The 21,783-nt window shown below is 37.2% G+C and overlaps 1 protein-coding gene and 1 non-coding gene across 3 annotated transcripts in view; both read left to right on the forward strand.

Moving 5' to 3' along the window:
• Positions 1–21,783, forward strand: part of TOR1AIP1 (torsin 1A interacting protein 1) — a 51,301-nt gene that overhangs the window by 6,483 nt on the left and 23,035 nt on the right. For both annotated transcript variants that reach the window (XM_047753819.1, XM_047753818.1), the window contains exons 3-4: positions 1,939–1,998; positions 20,881–20,922. In XM_047753819.1, the coding sequence (XP_047609775.1) occupies positions 1,939–1,998; positions 20,881–20,922 (102 nt within the window). The remainder of the gene's footprint in view (positions 1–1,938; positions 1,999–20,880; positions 20,923–21,783) is intronic.
• LOC125112233 (U6 spliceosomal RNA) lies at positions 2,746–2,847 on the forward strand. The gene has a single exon (XR_007131041.1). It is a non-coding gene; the product is annotated as a U6 spliceosomal RNA (small nuclear RNA).

The raw sequence follows: 21,783 nt of genomic DNA on the forward strand, positions 1-21,783 counted from the left end.
CGCGTTGCTGTGGCTCTGGGGTAGGCCAGTGGCTACAGCTCGGATTTGACCCTAGCCTGGGAACCTCCCTCCATAGGCCGCAGGAGCAGCCCTAGAAAAAAGACAAAGACATTATTCTCTGATGCCTCTCTCTTACTACTCTGTCTCCTTCAAGTGTCTTCCATAGGGCTGTGTATATGGTAGAGCTTACAGGAAAAGCTTAAAGAAAAGATGGGGACCGAAATAGTAATTGATGTCTGTAGGTAAAGTCGAGTTTTAAGTTTTAATTAAACCTGAAAAGAATGGGAATACAGAGAAGAAAGGGAGAAATGTAGTTGCAATAATAAGAGTAATGGACATGTACAAGATGTCTTTTTAAGGCTATGAATGTTAAGTTCTAAATACCTGACATGTGGAATGCAAACAGCTGATATATTTCATAGAAGCCTAGAGCTGGAAGATTGGGGAAGTGAAGTCCTCTACCTAAAGTTTCTATCACTGTAGGTGTCCCTCTGTTAACAGCTGTTTGTGCATTGCTGATAATCTGCAGTGGTGTGGAAATCACTCTCTCACTGTTGTGTTTTGGAGACAACGCTAATGCTAATACTTTGATTGTTTCTGTTTTTACTACTGAAAGGAAAGCTACTTTGCTGTGACTTTCTCTTGATCTTAGTTCTGCCTTTCTGAGCTACGTAAAATCAATTTAACAGCTATTCTACATCTCTGTCTTTATGATGTATGAAAACAAGCTCAGTATGTATTTTTAGAACAAATGAATGGCTGTCCCTTCAAGATTTTTCTTCTCCATAATGTAAAGGGGAAATTCGATAAAGTCAGTTTTGTGAAAACAGAGATAGGCAGCCAGTGTAATGGAAGGAGTCCGTGATAGCTGGTTCGGAATATGTTTTTTGGACTTCTCATACAGAACCAAACATAATGGGATTTTTTTGTGTTTTGTTTATTTGTTCGTTTGCTTTTTAGGGCTGCACCTGTGGCATATGGAAGTTCCCAGGCTAGGGGTTGAATTGGAGCTGCAGCTGCCAGCCTACACCACAGCCACAACAACGTCAGTTCCAAGCCGTGCCTGCGACCTACACCACAGCTCACGGCAACGATGGATCCTTAACCCATTCAGCGAGGCCAGGGATCAAACCCACAACCTTATGGTTACTAGTTGGATTCATTTCTGCTGCACCACAATGGGAACTCCAGAACATACTATTTTTAATTAGAGTTTGCATTTCCTGAATACAGACAAGGTTAAATAATTGGAGGGAGTGTGTTAATTCTCAGGAAGTTAACCCTCAAATTAGAACATGACATAAATAATCCACAATGAGGGTGGATTAAATGGAATAAATAATTGAGTTGGTTCTATGGTACAAATTTCGGTTCTTTTTGGGGGCCATGTCCATGGCTTGTTAAAGTTCCCAGGCCAGGGATCTAACCCTCGAAGAGTTTTACTTGATACTCCTTTCTTTTTATACGAAAATGGTCTGGTGACTGCAAATTTTTCCATCAAGGCCATAATTTTTTTTTTTTTTTTAATTTTCTAGGACCGCACTCAGGGCATATGGAGGTTCCCAGGCTAGGGGTCTAATCGGAGCAGTAGCCACCGGCCTATGCCAGAGCCACAGTAATGCGAGATCTGAGCCACATCTGCGACCTACACCACAGCTCATGGCAACGCCGGATCCTTAACCCACTGAGCAAGGCCAGGGATCAAACCTGAAACCTCATGGTTCCTAGTTGGATTCGTTAACCACTGAGCCACAACGGGAGCTCCACCATAAATTTTTTATGGCTGGAAACTTGTCGCTAGTTCACTATTGTATTTTCATACTTAGCATAATGGAAAACTCAAAAAAAAATTTGCTGAATAAATAGATGATTATGTAATAAATCTAGTATGTTTGACATTTTGTATTTTTTCTTTAATGTTTTTTCTTCCTATATTAGTGGTCAGTGAAGATCCTGTAATCAGCCTGCGTAGACCCCCTCTAAGAAGCTCAAGATCTGGTAAGAGATTGTTTTGTCTATTGATTCAACTTTTTAATATTTTAAATAGGATACTGCATGTATTTATATGGTTCAAATTTCAAAAGTTTCTATAAAATCCAAAAGTCTCCTTGCCCCCTCTGTCTTTTATCCACCCAGTCACCTCATCAGAGGCAACCATTGTTGCCAGTTTCTTAAGTATTTTTCCAGAGATATTTTATGGAGATATAGGGAAATTCATGTGTAAATGATCTTTTCCTCTCTTTTTTTAACCCAAATTTTGGCTCAATAAATACTCTTTTCTGTTTCTCCTTACTCTTTTTTTTTTTTTTAATGTTTACTTAAAATATTTTGAGACATCTTTCCCTATAAGTATATAAAGGATATCCTCATTCTTTTTAAGAGGTTGTTTCTTACGTGTTGCTGTGATTCTTTTTGTTAGTGTAATGGTTTTAAACTAGGGTTAGGGAATTTTTATTCCTCCCAGTATAATGCTAATAAAAAGACTGAGGCTTTGTGGCTCAGGGCTATTAACTTTCCTTGCCTCAGTTATATTTCTTTGTAACTAAAACCTTGAAAGTATTGTCCTTAAAAGGATTTCATGACTGTGAAAGAAAACTAGTAATGGCATTCAAAGAGGTCCCCTTCTCCTTCTAGAGTTTATTGGCCGCTAAGGGTGCTTTAATGTGGGAACTAAAAGCGAAGCATATTTCTCTTCATATAAGGTTTCTACTCCTCTCCATTCCCTTTAAAAAAGAATTCGGGAGCTTGCTTTGGCAGCACCTACACTGGAATTGGAAGGGTACCGAGACGATTAACATGCCCCTGAGCAAGGATGACATGCAAACTCCTGAAGCATTCCATATTAAAAAATAAAAAAAAAAAAAAGACCCAACTGCAAAAGCTAAAAAAAAAAAAGAATTAGATTGATTTTTTTTTTTGACAGATGGCTGTCCTTTTAAGTGTAATGATAAAAATCTTAAGGTTTTGATGCTGAACTGTAGTAAAGAAACATATGATACATTTCCTTTTAAGCTCTAATAATTTTCTTGCTGTCTCTTGCAGATTTGGCATACAAAACAAATGGAAGTACTAAAATGAGTGAATTAGGTTTGTTTATCTCTAATTCTGACAGATTCTCTGTGAGGGTTCTAATTATCAGCAGAATACAGGGGTACATTCATTTGGTCCCTGGCTCGAGAGTGTCACTTTGTTCATTATCTCAGCTTGAGGAACAGTGTCCTTAGGACTGTGACCTTTCTTAGTAATTAAGCCTTGGTTTTTATTCTCTCTGAAATGGTCTTTTGTTATCTTATTGTTTAAATTTGTGTAGGAAACTATAATAACAGATACATTTTAGCTTTTCTTAGCAGTTGTTAAGTCCACAGTATTGAGAGAAAGAAGGTATCATTTACCATTAAGGTCTTTTTGTTGATTTAGGAAGTGGAGATTTTTTCACAGTAAGTTCAGTGTCCTTTGCCATCTTTATCGAAGTGGTTTCAAGTTTTTTCAGTGTTTTCCTTGGTGTAGTACATGAACTACCAAGATATGTGTGTATTGATTGTGGTTGGATTTAGGCTTAAGTTACAGTTCTTTTCTAAATTTGGAGATGAGTCAAAAGGAGGGAAGCTTCATTTTTCTTTATAAATAGTTGCATCTTGTTTTACATTTGTCCTTAACTTAAGCTCTGGCTCCTTTTTCTTAGAGACTTCAGGATTTACAGTGTCTGGGTACTGAAAACGATCCACGCAGTATACAACTTAGCACGTTTACTTCTCCCCACCAGAGTTTCTCAAATGCTCTATTTAAAAACTTTTTAAAAAATCTTTTAAAGTTGTACCGTCTTAATTAGAACTTGGAACTGAAATAGTCTAGCACTTTTATTTTTTTCTCTAGGCTAGATTTAGAAATCATTTCTGTAAGTACTTTATAATAAAAACTGACTTTAAAAAATAGTGCTTGCCAGTTTAAAGGAAATAAATTCCTGTGAGATCAATATAGAAAATGACACCATCTGCTGTTTTTATTTTTTTTTAAATAGTAATGCTAGTAGTACATCTTGGAGTGTATACAATGGCTATTCATGGAACTTGAACACTAGTAATGTCTGCAGACTATTTTTTATTCTCTTTTTCTTGCTGCCTTACTATCTGTTTTCCAAAACATGATTGGCATTGAATAATTCATCTTAAAAGTTACCTTTCTTAATACATAGCGGGGGTCCACAAACCATAGTCTCTAAGTGAAATCTGACGTGCAGTCCTCTTTGCGTACAGCCTATGAGCAAAGAAAAGATTTTTACATTTTGTGAAATAAACACACACATGCTGACATATGATAGAGACCTTATGTCTCAAAAAGCCTAAAATAGTCAATGTTCGGCTCTGAAGGGGAGAAAGTTTATCAGTCCCTGATTATATCAGTGGCAGAAATGAAGGCAACACATTAACAAAATTGCCGTTTGTTTGTTCTAAGAGTAAATTCAGACAGTTAAAATACTTGCCTGGCCGTAGATTTGTTGTAACATTCCACACTGGATTTTGTTGACAGCGCAAAAAAACGGGAGACACAATGACTTCTGTATTCTATCTAGTATTCTCTTTGAGAAAGTATGCTAATCTCACTTCTGAATCTTCATATCTTTGTCCCCAGACACAACATGATAAACGAAGTTTACACTTCCTCACATTCCACAGGTCTCTCGGACTAGGAAAGTCTGTAGTAGAAATGTGCTTGCGGCTTTGCCCGTGCCAGGCAAAAGAAAGTGAGCAGAAGGTGATACAGTTAGTGGACGGTCTCCATCAGAGGAGGTGGTTGTAAGTAACCTATTTTTACAACAAACATGAAGACCTAGGGCTTTTGAAAGTACCTTTTCCAAATTGGTTGAAATTGTTAGAAAAGTGACATCTCCTTAATAGCATATTGAATTATTGCCATTGTTGAAAAGCCACAGCTTTGGGGAGTTCCCATCGTGGCTCAGTGGAAATGAATCTGACTAGTATCCATGAGGACACAGGTCCAATCCCTGGCCTTGCTCAGTGGGTTAAGGATCCAGCGTTGCTGTGAGCTGTGGTGTAGGTCGCAGATGCGGTTCCGATCTGGCATTGCTGTGGCTATGGTGTAGGCCAGTAGCTATAGTTTGGATTTGACCCTAGCTTGGGAACCTCCATATGCCTAGGTTGCAGCCCTAAAAAGGCAAAAAGACAAAAAAATAATAATAATAAGCCACAGCTTTTACCATTTCTTATAATAACTTTTTAAATTAAGAGTATTATTGCTCCAAATAGGATTTTAATTTCTTAAAATGTCTGCATCAGTGTAGAGAAGAGTAGTATCTTTTAAAAATAATATTTTTAGGAATTGCCTTGTGACACAACAGGTTACGGACCCAGCATTGTCAACTGCAGCAGCTTGGGTTCAGTCCCTAGCCCCAGAACTTCCACATGCCACTGGCGTAGCCACAAAGAAAAAAAGGCAATTTTTTTTTTTTAACGCTTTAACTTTCCACATGTAGCAATCAGGAAGTTTAAAGTAAAGGAAGCTGAATAATAAAAGAGGGAAATGAAATTAAAACTTATGTAGTCATAGATACTACTGGTTTATTTTCAGATTATATTTAAATATTTATCTGAACATTCCTTGTAGCTTGGGTTAAAAAGAAAATGAAGTGTTAAACAGTAGCATGTGTTGGAGTTCCCGTCGTGGTGCAGTGGTTAACGAATCTGCCTAGGCACCAAGAGGTTGTGGGTTGGATCCCTGGCCTTGCTTAGTGGGTTAAGGATCCGGCGTTGCCGTGAGCTGTGGTGAAGGCTGCAGACGCAGCTCAGATCCCGAGTTGCTGTGACTCTGGTGTAGGCTGGTGGCTACAGCTCCGATTCGACCCCTAGCCTGGGAACCTCCATATGCCGCGGAAGTGGCCCTGGAAAAGGCAAAAAGACAAAAAAAAAAAAAGGTGGTGTGTGTGTGTGTTTGTAGTAATAGTTGCCTAAAGAAGTGCCCCACTCTGTGGAAGAGGTCAGGAACATTTTTATGGAGATAGCATTTGAACTGAATTTTGAAAGATGAAGAGCAGGCAGAATGGGGAAGGAAAGCTGCAAATACTACAGTTTGTCTTATAATAGAATATCACTATTGTACTTTTAGAGTCCATGCAATATGAGAAACTCTTCACGTTAGAGATAGCATTCTCACATTAGCTGTGGTTCTTTGAGATACCTTATGTTAAATTTTAAAATGACCAAATGCTTAATTGGTAGATGTAAATTTCTAGAGTTTCATTTTCTAAAGTGAGAAATGTGTTTATAGCCAAGATAAAAGCCTGTTACAATGATGATTACTTATCAGATAAGTAGGATGTATTATTATTTAAGCTGCCTAGTTCATAAAATACTACTGGATTATGAGACACGAAATACTGTTTTTCTGTTCTTAGTGGTATTATTAAGATAGCCTTGCTTGACATGTTATTGTTTTTGTCTTGGGTACTGCTGATAAATACTTATTGTTAGGAGCAAAGAATTCTAAATAAAGCATCTGTAGACACTAGATTAAAAGTTACAAAATGGGTGCAGTCCTAAAAAGCAAAAAAAAAAAAAGTGTTCAAAAATAGATTAAATCTGTGATTTATTAAATACTTCAAATATAACGTATTAGAGGTATTAAAAGGAAATAGGGAACTCCACTTATAAGCTGGTTAAAAGATAATTCTTGAGAGTTCCCGTCATGGCTTAGTTGTGACAAACCCAGCAAGTATCCATGAGGACGCAGGTTTGATCCCTGGCTTTTCTCAGTGGGTTAAAGATCTGTCGTTGCTGTGAGCTGTGGTGTAGATCGCAGATGAGGCTTGGATCCCTCGTTGCTGTGACTGTGGTGTAGGCCAGCAGCAACAGCTCTGATTCAACCCCTAACCTGGGAACTTCCCGTATGCCTCGGGTGTGGCCCTAAAAAAAAAAAAATTCTTAAATCTTCCCCCATGCTAATTAGAACATAAACAGAAAACAAAAGGAGATTGCATTTTAGGCAACCTGCTATATAAAGTATTGATTATTAGTTAATTGGCTCTAGACATAGTGACCTGGAACTTCACAAGTAAATAAATTATATGAGGATGAAAAAGGGAGGGATTACTGTACTATTTATTTTTTCTGATAGCTCAGTGAATGGTGTAAATCTTAAACATACTTTTCTTTCCATTAATACAGATTCAAAAATCAGTTCAGCCTTAAATTTTGTTACACCAGATAATTTTTCAGCTACAGAAAATATAATGTCCTAATATAAATGTAACTGTAGCAAAGCTACTGTATTATATGACTTACACTTAGGTGTTGTTGGAACCTGCCATTTTAGGAAGAATTCACTTCTCAGCCTTCGTCATTTTTTCATTTATCCAAAATATTATTTAGGGTGACTTTTTGGTTCCACATGTGAGGTGCTTGGAAGTCACTACTTCAACTTAAGAACAAGTCAAAAACTGACAGCTAACTAACTCTTTCTTCTTATATCTGTAAGAGAGGAAAGGACCCAGGTCAGACTGCTGCCCCCAGGATTGGAGAAACAGGCAAACATAGGACATCATGGCTTACTGGCATATGGACTCAGAAGCATAAGCCTCTGCAAGAGGTAGTACTGGAAAATCTGAGCTGCAGTTGATGAATTGCTAGAGGCTCAGCATGAACATAACTAAGAGTTAAAAATTCCAGGAGGACCCAGTGAAAGGGGGGCTCATACTATATTGTGAGGTTTACCTCCAGAAGCTCAACCAGACTCCCCTAATAAACATCAGCAAAAGATCCCATCTTGCTTCTGCAAGGGAGAAGGGGAAGGAAACATTTTGAAAGATGCCAGGGCACGTGTTCTTAACAAGGCAAGTCCTCCGGGAAATCTGGTTAACTAGAGCCTAACCTACTGTGTTATTATCAAAGCTCAACTGACCTGAGGGGAGGTAATTACTCAGCTCCAGACCACTCTGGACATGCTGTCCCACTTAAAGGGGGAAGAGGGACAAAAAGAAAGGAATTGTTGTGAAGTTCATGGTCCAGAGGTATAAAGCTTACTAAAAAAACAGAAATCTAGAACTATAGAATACTTCCCCTCTCCCAATACCACCACCACATTACTAAAGGCTTATTTCCAGCTGGTTTTTTTTAGCCAGTATCTTGTGTCCAGCTATCAAAAAAATTAGTGAGAAATGCCAAAATGAAATAAACATAGTTTGAAAAGATACAGTAAACATCAACTAGATGTGGCAGGGATGTAGAATTAACAGACCAGGAATTTAAAGTAATTATGATTAATATGCTAAGGGCTCTAATGAATAAAGTAGACAGTATGCAAGAACAGATGAACAATGTAAGCAGAGAGAAATCCTAAGAATCAAAAAGAAAGGCTAGAGATAAAAAAAAAAAAAAAATTATAGCTAAAATGAGGAATGCCTTTGATAGGCTTATTGAACTGGACCCAGCTGAGGAAAGAATCACCAGAGGCTGTATCAATGGATTCCTCAAAGAAATGATAATTATGTAAATGATAATTAGATCATGCTATGCTAATTATATTACAATATATAAATGTATCAAATCAACACACTGTACACCTTACACAATGTTAAATATCAGTTATATCTCAATTAAAAAAGTAGAATCATTGAAGTTCTCTTTTGGCTCAGTGGGATAAGGATTTGGCATTGTCACAGCCACAGCTTAGGTCGCTGCTGTGGTGCAGGTTTGATCTCTGGCATGGGAACTTCCACATGCTTTGGATGCAGCCAAAAAGGAAAAAAAAAAAAGAATCATTGAAAACCTGAAAGCAAAGAAAATGGCTGAATAATACAGACTATCCTCTACTGTACAACAGTTAACAAAAGGTATAAGGTACATATATTATGAATAACAGAAGGAGAAGGAACAGAAGAAACATTGGAAACCGTAATGACTGAGAATTTCCCAAATTAATGAAAAATACTAAACTTCAGATCCAGGATGCTCATAAACACCAATCAGGATAAATGCAAAAAAAAAAAAATCATTTTTAAAACACAGTAAGTCATAGATACAGAAAAAATCCCAAAAGAAGCCAAAGGAAGAAAATATGTGACCTGTATAGAAATAAAAGAATTACATCTAACATCTCAGAAACCAGGCACCCAAGGAGAGATTGGAGTGAAAGATTTAAAGTATTCAAAGAAAAATACACCACCAATCCTAGCAGAGTTTGTCTTGCAAAATTATCCTTCAAAGGTGAAGCCTCTGCCCAGGCTAAGGAAAAAAAAAAAAAAAAACCTGAGGGGGGGGGAAAAAAAAGATAGGATATAAATTGCTAATGTCAGAAATTAGAGAAGGAACACTGTATAAGATCCCATGGAAATTAAAAGGATGACACAACGGTGTTATGAACAACTCTGCTCCCACAGATTCGACAACATAACCTAGATGAAATGAACGGATTCCTTGAAAGCGTAATCTGCCAAAACTTACTCAAGAAGACATGTGACCCTAGTCAATATATACCTCTTAACATAAATTGAATCAATATGAGTAACCTTCTAAAGCAGAAAGCACCAAGCCCAAATGAATTTACTAGCAAATTCTATCAAACATTTAAGGAAGAAATTAAACCAGTTCTCTACCATCTCTAGAATAGAAGCAAAGAAAGTACCTTCTGACTCATTCTTTGAGGTCAGCATTATGCTAATATCAAAACCAGACAAAGGCATTATGAGAAAAACTATAGACCATTGTCAGAAACACAGCAGAGTGAAACATCTACCTTTGTCTTTCTCCTACACTCCACAACCAGTGAAATACCCACAACTCAACAAAGGTGTCTCTACCCAAACAATAGGATTCTAGAGAATTACACACATCTATACATCTAAGGATGGGTGGATTCTAGGAACAGTGGAGACGGGGCCTGCAATTCAGGTCCTTTGATGGGGACAGCAGAGCCCACAGCCTGGGAGACTCCAGTAACAAGAAAGGCTGCTCACATGACTCTAGCCAACTGACTGCACTGGCACCCACAGCCACAGGTAACTGGGCAGTAGCAGTGGTGGGGCCTGGGACGCCATCCCAGCAGCCACTGAGGTGCCCACAACCACAGCCCCAGCCATCTGCCATGTACAGTGATGGAGCCTGCAAACCTTGCAACAGACAAAGTACAGGTCCCTGTGTGTCTCAGGGGATCCCATATGCAAGGAAGGGAAAGAACCCATCATCCTGGTGATAACCGTGGCTCTGGCAGAAATGAAGAGTAATGACCGTGGTGGCACAAAAAGCAACAACAAAGGCACAGAGTCACACCTCTTAGAAGGTGGGGACTGGAAAGTGCCACTCAAACATAACCGGTGGCAGCTCAAGTAAGAAAAATGAAAAACTTGTGTGATTGTGCCACCTACTGGAAAACAAAGGAGTCTAACTCTTAACTTATCATTTAATGTGAAATGCACAGAGGAGCAATAATTCATCATTTGAACAAGAAGAACCATAGTAATACTGTTTCACAAAAAGATGACCATTTTCCAGAAACAAAACTGAAAGTCACGAAATATTGTAACCTGAAATATTCAAAATAACTGTCGTGAAGATACTCAATAAAACTCAGTTTAATGCACTCAGAAATAAAATTAGCCACAGAAGGATTACTTTACCAAAGATAGTGAACCACAGCCCCAGCCATCTGGGGTTGAAGAGAGAAATTCTGGAGTTGAACACAATAAATGAGATGAATTCATTTACATAAGAAGTATTAGAAATAGAGCAAACCATGTGGAAGAGAATTAGCTCAAAGATAGAAATCTAGAAACAATACAAGAAGAGGAAAGAGATATTTTAAAAATGAAGAAATCCTGTGAAGGCTGTCCAGCTCGATTAGAAAGGACAACATTAGGCTAATGGGTATCCCAGGGGAAGGAAGCAGAGAGGGTACTTAAATAACAGCTGAGAAAGTTCCTGTTGTGGCTCAGCAATAACAAGCCCAGATAGTATCCACAAGGATGTGGGTTCGATTCTTGGCCTCGCTCAGTGGGTTAAAGGATCTGATGTTGCTGTGAGCTCTGGTGTAGGTTGCAGATGTGGCTTGGATCCCACATCGTAGGCTAGTAGCTGTAGCTCCAATTTGACCCCTAGGGAACTTACATATGCCTCAGGTGTGGCCCTAAAAAGCAAAAGAAAAACAAACAAACAAACAAAAAACAGAAAAACAAAACAAAACAAAAAGAAATAATTGCTAAGAATTTCCCAAACCTGGGGAAGGAGGTGGATATACAAACCCATGAAACTAAGAGAACACCTAAATTCCTTCTATGCAAAAAAACCCTCTAAGACATAATGTTAAAATTGTCAAAATTCAGTGTCATTATTCTAAAGGGATCCAAGGGAAGAAAGGACAGTGACCTACAAGGGAACCACATTAGGCTATCAGTAGATTTCTCAGCAGAAACCCTACTGGTCAGGAGGAAGTACAATGACATTCTTAAAATACTATAAGATAAAAGCTATCACACAAGAATGCTCTACACCGAAAAATTGTCATTCAGATGAAGGAGAAGTCCTTTCCAGACAAAAGCTGAAAGAGTTTGTCAACACTAGACCTGGCGTATAAGAAAGGTTGAAAGGAGTTCTTCAGTCAGAAAAAAAAATGACAAATATACACAAAACTTTGAGCAAGGTGGTAAATAGGGCCATAAAAGTGCAGCTGTCTATCAAAACAGGGTTTTAAACCCTCTTATTACATAAAGAGGAAAGGGGGAGGGGAAACAGACTAATAAATATGGCCGCCTCACTTTGATCACTCAGCATTAAAGGGGATAATTTAAGACAACCAAAAACATAAGAGAGGAAGAGGAAAAGGACAGAACTTGCATAGGTAAATGAAGATAGGATACTATCAGTAGAAAAGAAGACTTTTAATTGATACGTTTTGTAGAAACCTCAGGGTAAACACAGAATGTGAACATAGAGCACAGACACAAAACATAACAAAAGAGGAAACCGTCTTGGAAAACCATCAAAGCACAGTGGCAGATAGAAGCATAAAGAGAAAGAAACAGTGAAGATAGAGATCAACCAGGAAAAAAACGGTAAAATGGTAATACTAAGTCTTTATCTATCAATAATCACCCTAAATGGAAACAGATTGCATTCACCAATCAGAAGACACAGAGCGGCTGGATGGCTTGAAAAACAACTGTAGGAGGCACACCTCAACTGTAAAGACAAAGATAGGCTAAAAGTAAAGGGATATCTCTTGGGATGGACTGTGATAGAAGGTTATGTAAGAAAAGGAATGTATATATGTGTATGACTGGATTACTTTGCTGAATAGCAGAAATTGGCACAACATTGTAAATCAACTGTACTTTAATAAAAAATAAATATAAAAAAAGTAAAGGAAAAAAAAAAAGTAAAGGGATGGAAGATAATATGCCAAGCAAACAAACAGCCAGAAGGCAGCTGGGGTGGCAGTGCTCATATCAGAAAAAAATAGACTTTAAGCCAAAAAAGATAATAGATAAAAATGGACAGTATATAATAATAAAGGAGGCAACTTATCAATAAGACATACAGTAATTAATATAATTGCATCCAACATAGGAGCACCAAAAATATATGAAAGCGATTGTTAACAGATCTAAAGGGAGAAGTTGACAGCAACATAATAATAGGGGACTTTAATACCCCACTTACATCAATGGATAGATCATCCAGACAGGAAGTCAAGAAGGAAACGTCTCAAATGAACCCAAATTTGTATCAAACATTCCATTCAATCCAGCAAAATACACATTCTCCAGTGAACATGGAACTTTCCCAAGGATAGACTGTGTACTGGGACTGTATAAAATAAGTCTTAGTAAATTAAAGAAGATTGAAATTATATTATTCATCTCCTCTGAACACAGTGGAATGAAACTAGAAATGAACTACACGAAGAAAACTAGAAAAATCGTAAATATGTGGAAACTGGACAACTATTGGGTCAATGAAGAAGTTAAAGGAGAAATTTTAAAATTCCCTGAAAATAAAATCTGTGGGATGCAGCAAAGGCATTACTAAGAGGAAAGTTAATATCAATAAGGCCTACCTCAAGAAACAAGAAAAATCTTAAGCAATCTAACCATACACCTAAACTAATTAGAAAAACAAATGAAGCCCAAACTTAGAAACTGCATGGTACTGGCAGGAAAAGATACATAGATCAGCAGTACAGAATTGAGAGCCCAGAAATGAACATACACATATATGGACAATTAATTTATGACAAAAGGAGCAAAGAATATACAATGGAGAAAGGATAGTCTCTTCAATGAATGGTATTGGGAAAACTGGACAGCCAAATGCAGAAAAATGAAACTAGACCACTATCTTAAACCACACACAAAAATTAACTCAAAATGGACTAAAGAATATAAGATGAAATCATAAACTTCTAGAAACATATTGTGCACTCTGACATTAGTCTTATCAATATTTTCCTAGATACATCTCTCATGTGAGAGATAGAAATGCAAAATTTAACAAGTGGGATTTCATCAGACTAAAAAGCTTCTGCACAGCCAAGGAAATCATCAGTAAAACTAAAAGACAACCTACTGAATGGGAGAAGGTGTTTGCAAATGATATAGCAAATATGGGGTTAATATCCAAAATGTAATATCCAAATGATCTCATACAACTACAGCAAAAAAAAAAAAAAAAGAAAAAAAATTGAAAAAAATGGGCAGAGGTGATAGACATTTTTCCTAAGAAGAAACACAGATAGCTAACAGGCACATGAAAAGATGTTCAATGTCACTAATTGTTATATAAATGCAAATCAAAACCACAGTGAGACATCACCTCACACCTGTCAGAATTCTTTCATTTTATTTCATTTTTTTTTTTTTGGCTTTTCAGTGTTGTACCCATAGCATATGGAGGTTCCCAGGCTAGGGGTCTAATTGGAACTGTACCTGCTGGCCTACACCACAGCCAGAGCAACTCAGGATTCAAGCCTTGTCTTCCACCTATACCACAGCTCACTGCAACGCTGGATCCTTAACCCACTGAGTGAGGCCAGGGATTGTACCTGTCACCTCATGATTCCTAGTCAGATTTGTTTCTGCTGCACTATGACAGGAGCTCCCAGAATACTTTAAAAGGCAAGAAATAACAAGTGTTGACAAGGATGAGGAGAAAAGGGACCCCTCATACATTGTTGGTGGGAATGTAAATTGGTACAGTCACTATAGAAGACTGTATGGAGATTTCTCAAAAAAATTAAGAATTCCCACTCTTGGGCATCTATCCAGAGAAAATCACGACTTGAAAAAATACATGTACTCCAGTGTTCATTGCAGCACTATATACAATAGCCAAGACATGGAAACAACCTAAATGTCCATTGACAGAGAAGTGGATAAAGAAGATGTGGTGTATATACACAATGGGATATTGCTCAGCCATTAAAAGGAAAGAAACAGTGGCATTTGTACCAATATGAATGGACCTAGAAATTATCATACTAAGTGAAGTTAGACAGTGAGACACCAACGTCATATGCCATCACTTACATGTGGAACTTAGAAAAAGGACACTGAACTTTGCAGAACAGATACTGACTCACAGACTTTGAAAAAATTACAGTTTCCGAAGGAGACAGGTTGGGGGTGGGGAGATGGGATGGAGGTTTGGGATGGAAATGCTATAAAATTGGGTTGGAATGATCATTGTACAACTATAAATGTAATAAAACTCATTGGGAAAAAAGAAAAAATAGATGAGCAAAAACATTAAAAAAAAAAAAGAATAGAACTATTGTATGATCCAGCTATCGTACTTCTGGGTATTTATCTAGAGAATATAAAAATACTAACCTGAAGTGATATCTACACCATCACCCCCATAATCAATAATAGCATTGTTTACAATAAACAAGTACCAAAACCTGGACAGCTGAATATAAATCAGTGAAACTAGAACACACCCTCACACCATGCATAGAAATAAACTCAAAATGGCTTAAAGACTTAAATATAAGACAAGACACCATCAGACTCCTGGAAGAGAACATAGGCAAAACATTGTCTGACATAACCTTACAGATGTTTTTTCTTAGGTCAATCTCCCAAAGCAACACAAATAAAAGCAAAAATAAACCAATGGGGCCTAGTCAAACTGACAAGCCAAAAAGAGAACAAAAAGACAGCTTACTGAGTGGGAGAAAATAGTTTCAAATGATACCACTGACAAGGGCTTAATCTCAAACAACTTATACAACTCAACAGCAAAAGAGCCAACAACCCAATGGAAAAATGGGCAGAAGACCTGAATAGACATTTCTCCAAAGATATAAGGGTGGCCAACAAGCACATGAAAAAATGTTCAACATCACTGATTATTAGAGAAATGCAAATCAAAACTACCATGAGATACCACCTCACACCAGTCAGAATGGCCATCATTAGTAAGTCCACAAATAATAAATGCTGGAGGGGGTGTGGAGAAAAGGGTACTCTCCTGCACTGTTGGTGGGAATGTAAGCTGGTATAACCACTATGGAGACAGTATGGAGGTACTTTAGAAAACTATACATAGAACTGGCATATGACCCAGCAATCCCACTCCTGGACATATATCCAGACAAAACTTTCCTTGAAAAAGACACATGCACCCGCATGTTCATTGCAGCACTATTCACAATAGCCAAGACATGGAAACAACCCAAATGTCCATCAACAGATGATTGGATTAGGAAGATGTGGTATATATACACAATGGAATACTACTCAGCCATAAAAAAGAACAAAATAAAGCCATTTGCAGCAACATGGGTGGAACTAGAGACTCTCAGACTGAGTAAAGTAAGTCAGGAAGAGAAAGACAAATACCATATGATATTACTTATATCTGGAACCTAATATATAGCACAAATAATCCTTTCCACAGAAAAGAAACTCATGGACTTGGAGAACAGACTTGTTGTTGCCAAGGGGGAGGGGGTAGGACAGATTGGGAACTTGGGGTTAATCAATGCAGACTATTGCCTTTGGAATGGATTAGCAGTGAGATCCTGTTGTGTAGCACTGGGAACTATGTCTAGTCACTTATGATGGAGCCGGATAATGTGAGAAAAAAGAATGTATATATGTATGTGTAATTGGGTCACCATGCTGTATAGTAGAAAATTGACAGATTGCTGTAAACCAGCTCTAATGGAAAAAAATAAAAATCATTATATTAAAAACAAAAAAACAATAAACAAGTACCCATCGACAGATGAATGGATAAAGAAGATGTGGTATGTGTAGGTAGTGGAATACTACTCAGCCATTTAAAAAGATGAAATTCTGCCATTTCTAGCAATGTGGATGGACCTTCAGGGCATTGTGCTAAGTCATTAGATAAGTCAGAGGAAGACATATGATTTCATTCATATGTGGGGTATAAAAAACTAATAAAAAATAAATGAACAAACAAAAACAAACATACAGATACGGAGAACAGAGTAGTGGTCATCAGAGGGAAAGGGGCAGTAGGGAAGGTGAAATGGGTAAGGGGGATCGACTGTATGGTGACACATTGAAAATAAGCTTTTGGTAGTAAGCACATTGTAGGGTATGTAAAAGAAATGTAATGGTGTACACATGAAACTTATAGATCAGTGTTACTTAAATTTTTAAAGAAGTTTTTAAAACTACAGACCAGTATGTCTCATGAACATAAGGTGCAGAAATCTTCAACAAAATGTTGTAAATCAAATTTTTTAAAGTACAAAAAGAATTAATAACCAGGTGTGCAAGACTGGTTTAACATTTGGAAATCAGTGCAATCCATCACATCAACAGACTAAAGAAAAATCATATGCTTGTATCTGTAGATGGAGAAGAAAGCATTTGACAGAGTCCAAAACCCACTTATGATTAAAAATTCTCAGTTAACTAGGAGTAGAGAGGGACTTTCTTAATTTGATAAAGACTGTCTACGAAAACTGTAGCTAACTTTCAGTTTAGTGGTTAGAAACTGGAAGCTTTTGTATTAGCATCACTCACCACTTTCTATCATTGTGCCAGAAGTTAAGACAGAAGGAATTAAAAGGTATACTGATGGAGGAGGAAGAAATAAAACTATCTTTAATTGAAGATGACATGATTGTCAATGTAGAAAATCCAAGAGAATGGACAAAAACAACAAAAACAAACTGGAACTGGAACTAATAAGCAATTATGCAAGGTTTCAGGATGCAAAGTTAATGTATGAAAGTCAGTCACTTTCTGGGAGTTCCCGTTGTGGCGCAGCGGAAATTAATCCAACCAGTATCCATGAGGATGTGGGTTTAATCCCTGGCCTTGCTTGGTGGGTTAAGGATCCAGTGTTCCATGAGCTGTGGTGTAGTTCGCAGATGCAACTTAAATTCTATGCGGCTGTGGCTGTGATGTAGGCTGGCAGCTGTAGCTCCAAGTCAACCTCTAGCCTGGAAAATTCCATATGCTGCAGGTGTGGCCCTTTAAAAAAAAAATTCACTTTCTTAAATACCAGTAATGAACAAAAGATTTGAAATTACGAACACATTATAATTACTATTAGCATACCCCCAAATGGAATAGATGCAAATTTAACAAAATACGTACAAGTTCTATATGAAAAAAATTGCAAGACTTTGATGAATGAAATCAAAGGACTACTAAATAAATAGATGTCTTGTGTTTATGGGTGGGAGGACCCAATGTGGTCAAGATGTCATTTCTTCCCAACTTAATCTATTGATTCAATGCAATCCCAATCAGAATCCCAGAAAGTTAATTCATGGATATTAACAAATTGGTCCTGAAGTTTATATGAAGAAACAAAAGGCCCAGAATAGGGCCAATATTGAACACAATATTAAACACAATATTGAAGAACTAAGTAGGAGGACTCAACTTCAAGCTAAACTAAACCAAAACTTACAGTAATTGATACAATACAGTGGAACAAAGTGAATCTTTTCAACAATTGGACCTGCAACAACTCAACATCCACATGCAAAGCAAAAAAAAAAATCGAAACCCAGATCTTAACACCTTTCACAAAAATTAACTCAAAATAGGTCACAGACCTAAATGTAAAGATAGAACTATAAAACTCCTAGAAGATAACATAGGAGAAACCTATGTGACTTTGGGTGTGGTGATACCTTTTTAGATATAAATCAGAGGCATATGTGTGAAAGAAATAATTCATAAGCGGGACTTCATTAGAATTAAAAACTTCTAGTCAGCAAAAGACAGACAAGGAAATGAGAAGGCAAGCTACAGATTAGGAGCAAATATTTGCAAATGACGCACCTAAGAAAGAACCATTATCCAAAAAATATGCAGGAGTTCCCTGGTGGCCTAGCGGTTAAGGATTTGGCATTGTCACTGCTGTGTGGCTTGGGTTTGATCCCTGGCCCAGGAACTTCTGCACACCAGCATGCCATGCATGCAGCCAGATACACACACACACACACACACACGCACACGCACACGCACACACGTACACACGTATGTGAACTCTTAAAAATTAACAATAAGAAAACAGAAAACTTGATTTAAAAACAGATCAGGAGTTCCTTTTGTAGCTCAGTGGGTTAAAAATCCAGCTAGTACTATGAAGATGCAGGTTTGAACCCTGGCCTCACTTAGTGGGTTAAGGATCCAGTGTTGCTGCAAGCTGCAGTGTAGGTCAGAGATGCAGCTTGAATCTGGCCTTGGTGTGGCTGTGGTGTAGGCTGGCAGCTGCAGCTCCGATTTGACTCCTATCCTGGAAACTTCCATGTGCTGCAGGTGTGGCCTTAAAAAGAAGAAAAAAAATTACTAAAACTTTGAAGCAACCAAGATATCTTTTATTGGTGAGTGGATAAATAAACATGCAGACAATGGAATGTTATTAAGTGTTAAGAGATATCAAACCGTAAAGAGGCATGGAGGAACCTTAAATGCATCTTATTAAGTGAAAGAAACCAATCTGAAAAGGCTGTATGATACATACTGCATGATTCCAACTATATGACATCCTGGAAAAGGCAATAAAAAGATTGCCTTGAGACAGTAAAAGGATTAGTGGTTGTCAAGGTTTGAGAGGGAGGAGTTAACGGGGGGGGGGGGGGGGGGGGGGGGGGGACGATGGATTGATAGGTGGAGCACCGAGGATTTCTAGGACAGTGAAAATACTGTGTATGATACCACGATGGTGGATACATGTCAGTAAACATTTGTCTGAGCCCATAGAAGGTACACCATCAACTGTAATGTAAATTACAGTCTTTGGTTGATTGTGACGTGCTGGTGTAGGTTCATCAGTTGTAAGAGATGTACCACTCTGATGGGAATGTCAGTAATGGGGAAGGCTGTGTATGTGTGGGTGCGGAGAACATATTGAAAATCTCTCTTCCCATCTCCTTAACTTTGTGTATCTTAAACAGCTCTAAAATTTTTTTAATTCAAAATAATTTTTAAAAAGTTATTAATTGCTCACTATGTCTTATTATAACAAAACTGATGCAGGGGTAGAAGGGTAGTAGACTGGAAATCAGAAGCATCTCTATTCAAGTGCTTTTTTGTTATTTGTTGGTCCTGACATCCGTAGACAAGTCACTTAATATCTTTGAGCCTTACCTATGCTAGTATTTCCTTTTGACACCATAGGAATTGGAGATCAGACATGAAGTTTTTTGAACACTATTTAGCAACATGCAGATATTAAGAACTTACTATTATTAAGTAATGACTAAGACATTACCGTTGACTCAAGAAAATATCTTGTGTTTGCGTACTATGTGAATGGTTGTATAAAGGAATATAGCAAAACTACCGTACAAAAAAGAAATACTATAAAAGGTATGTAGTTAAAAAAATAAAACTTCAAAAAAGGAACAATACCTTTTTGTGTGAATGGAAATTTAATAAATTTTAAGGGAATAGCACTAAGACAAGTTTGACTTTCCATTTTTCACTTGGGGAAAAAAAGATAAAATGAAAGGACAGTCCTTCTAAGGAAAGAGTAGCATAGTATTATTAGCAATTTTCTCAGTTAATTTTTTTTATAGCAGAAATGCTGGCAAATACTGATTTGCACTTGACACTCTTGGGTAAGAGTAGTTTGACTGGTAATATACCAACTAATTAAATTGATTTACATAAAAATTTCCAAATTCACCATATTATGTGTGGGTAGTTGCCTTCTGCAATAGAATTTTTTCTTTTGAAAGGCAAATAGGGGTTAAAATCAATAAAAGAAAATCCAAAGGCAAACACAAATTTTCAGCTCTGTGGAAAGGTCTGGTTCATGCTACTTCTTAGATGATTATTCAGCAATATTTTAGCCCAATTGTGCAATGCCTTTATGTTAAAAAAAAATTCAGAATAGCTTGTGTAAAAACACTGCATTTAAAGTTTTTTTGACACCTTTTTCTCATTTATCTTTGTCCAAATTCTCTGGCTCTGAGAAATAATGGTGTATGTGGACCTGCTGGGAACGGGAGAGTTTCTTTATCTTTCTTACATCCATTTTGGGTACACGGATGATTAAAGAGCTGGTTTTTCATTTCTGTTGGTGTGGCTGGCTTTTCAAAGGGGTGTGGGGAATCTAGCACATAAGAGAATGAGAATGCTGTAAACCTATAGGGACAGGGATTTTTATTGACATAGTTTCATGTTTTCTACAAACACAGGTTACAATAGTACCATAGACCTCTGGGTGAAGGAAAAGTAAACTCCGATTCCAGTTTTTAGCATACTTATTCCTAAAATAATGTAAAGGGAAATAATAGATTCTGTTTTTATCATCTAACAGGAAAAAAAGTTTGGCGTGATATTATGTTCACTTTCCTAAATTAGATGTTTTTATTTATTCCTAAGCTTTAGCTCTTGCTGCTATATTTATCATGTATGCTTTTCTCTTCCAGAAGCCACCAGTGTCCAACAGAAGGTCAATTTCTCTGAAGAAGGTATTTTCTTTTAAATTATCATGCAATCTAGTCTAAATCTTTTTTTGTTAATATTAGAAGCAATTTTGATAGGTATTTAAGAGAGAGAGCAGAAAAGTGTCTTCAGGGGAAAAAAAAAAACAAACCTCATGCTTGTCTAAACTGTTAAATGGACAAGTAAAATAGGATGGAATGAGTGATGAAAGCCTTTATGTGCATTTTAAACATCTTTTGTCTGTTTGAGTTAATTTAACCAAAGCTAGTATTTTCCATTTCTGGCATGTGCTGGCCATTATTTGTGGTATTAAAATAATTAGTTTTCCAAATTCTCCTAATCAGTCTGTGGTTGAAGAGTACAGTAAAATTTGGTCCATTTTTAAGCTTACCATCATGTGAGATTAGTCACTTGCATACTGAAATTTTGTGGATGAGTGTATATGTACACACACCCCCTTCATAAACACACCCCCTTCATAAACACACGCACATACCTGCATATACTAATCTAGGCTGAATTTATATACTAACTCTGTACTTTTCTTCCTTATAAGGTAAAACTTTTCTTCTGTTTAATGCTCATTTGTTTACTTTTCAACTCTATATTAAAGTCTCAGAATATAATCATTGATATCACTCCAAATATGTCTTTGGAATATAATTATGTACCTGAAAGAACATAAAATAAAAGGGCTCAATTTTATTTAGAACTCATGACTCAGGGTAGTAAACATAAAATAAATGGAAATTCAATATTCGATGGCTTATTTATTTTTGTCTTCTTAGGGCCGCACCCACAGAACCTGGCAGTTCTCAGGCTAGGAGTCGAATTGGAGCTGTAGCAGCCAGTCTACACCACAGCCACAGCAGTGCCAGATCCTTGAC

Source organism: Phacochoerus africanus, chromosome 11, assembly GCF_016906955.1.
Source record: "Phacochoerus africanus isolate WHEZ1 chromosome 11, ROS_Pafr_v1, whole genome shotgun sequence".
Classification (NCBI taxonomy): domain Eukaryota; kingdom Metazoa; phylum Chordata; class Mammalia; order Artiodactyla; family Suidae; genus Phacochoerus; species Phacochoerus africanus.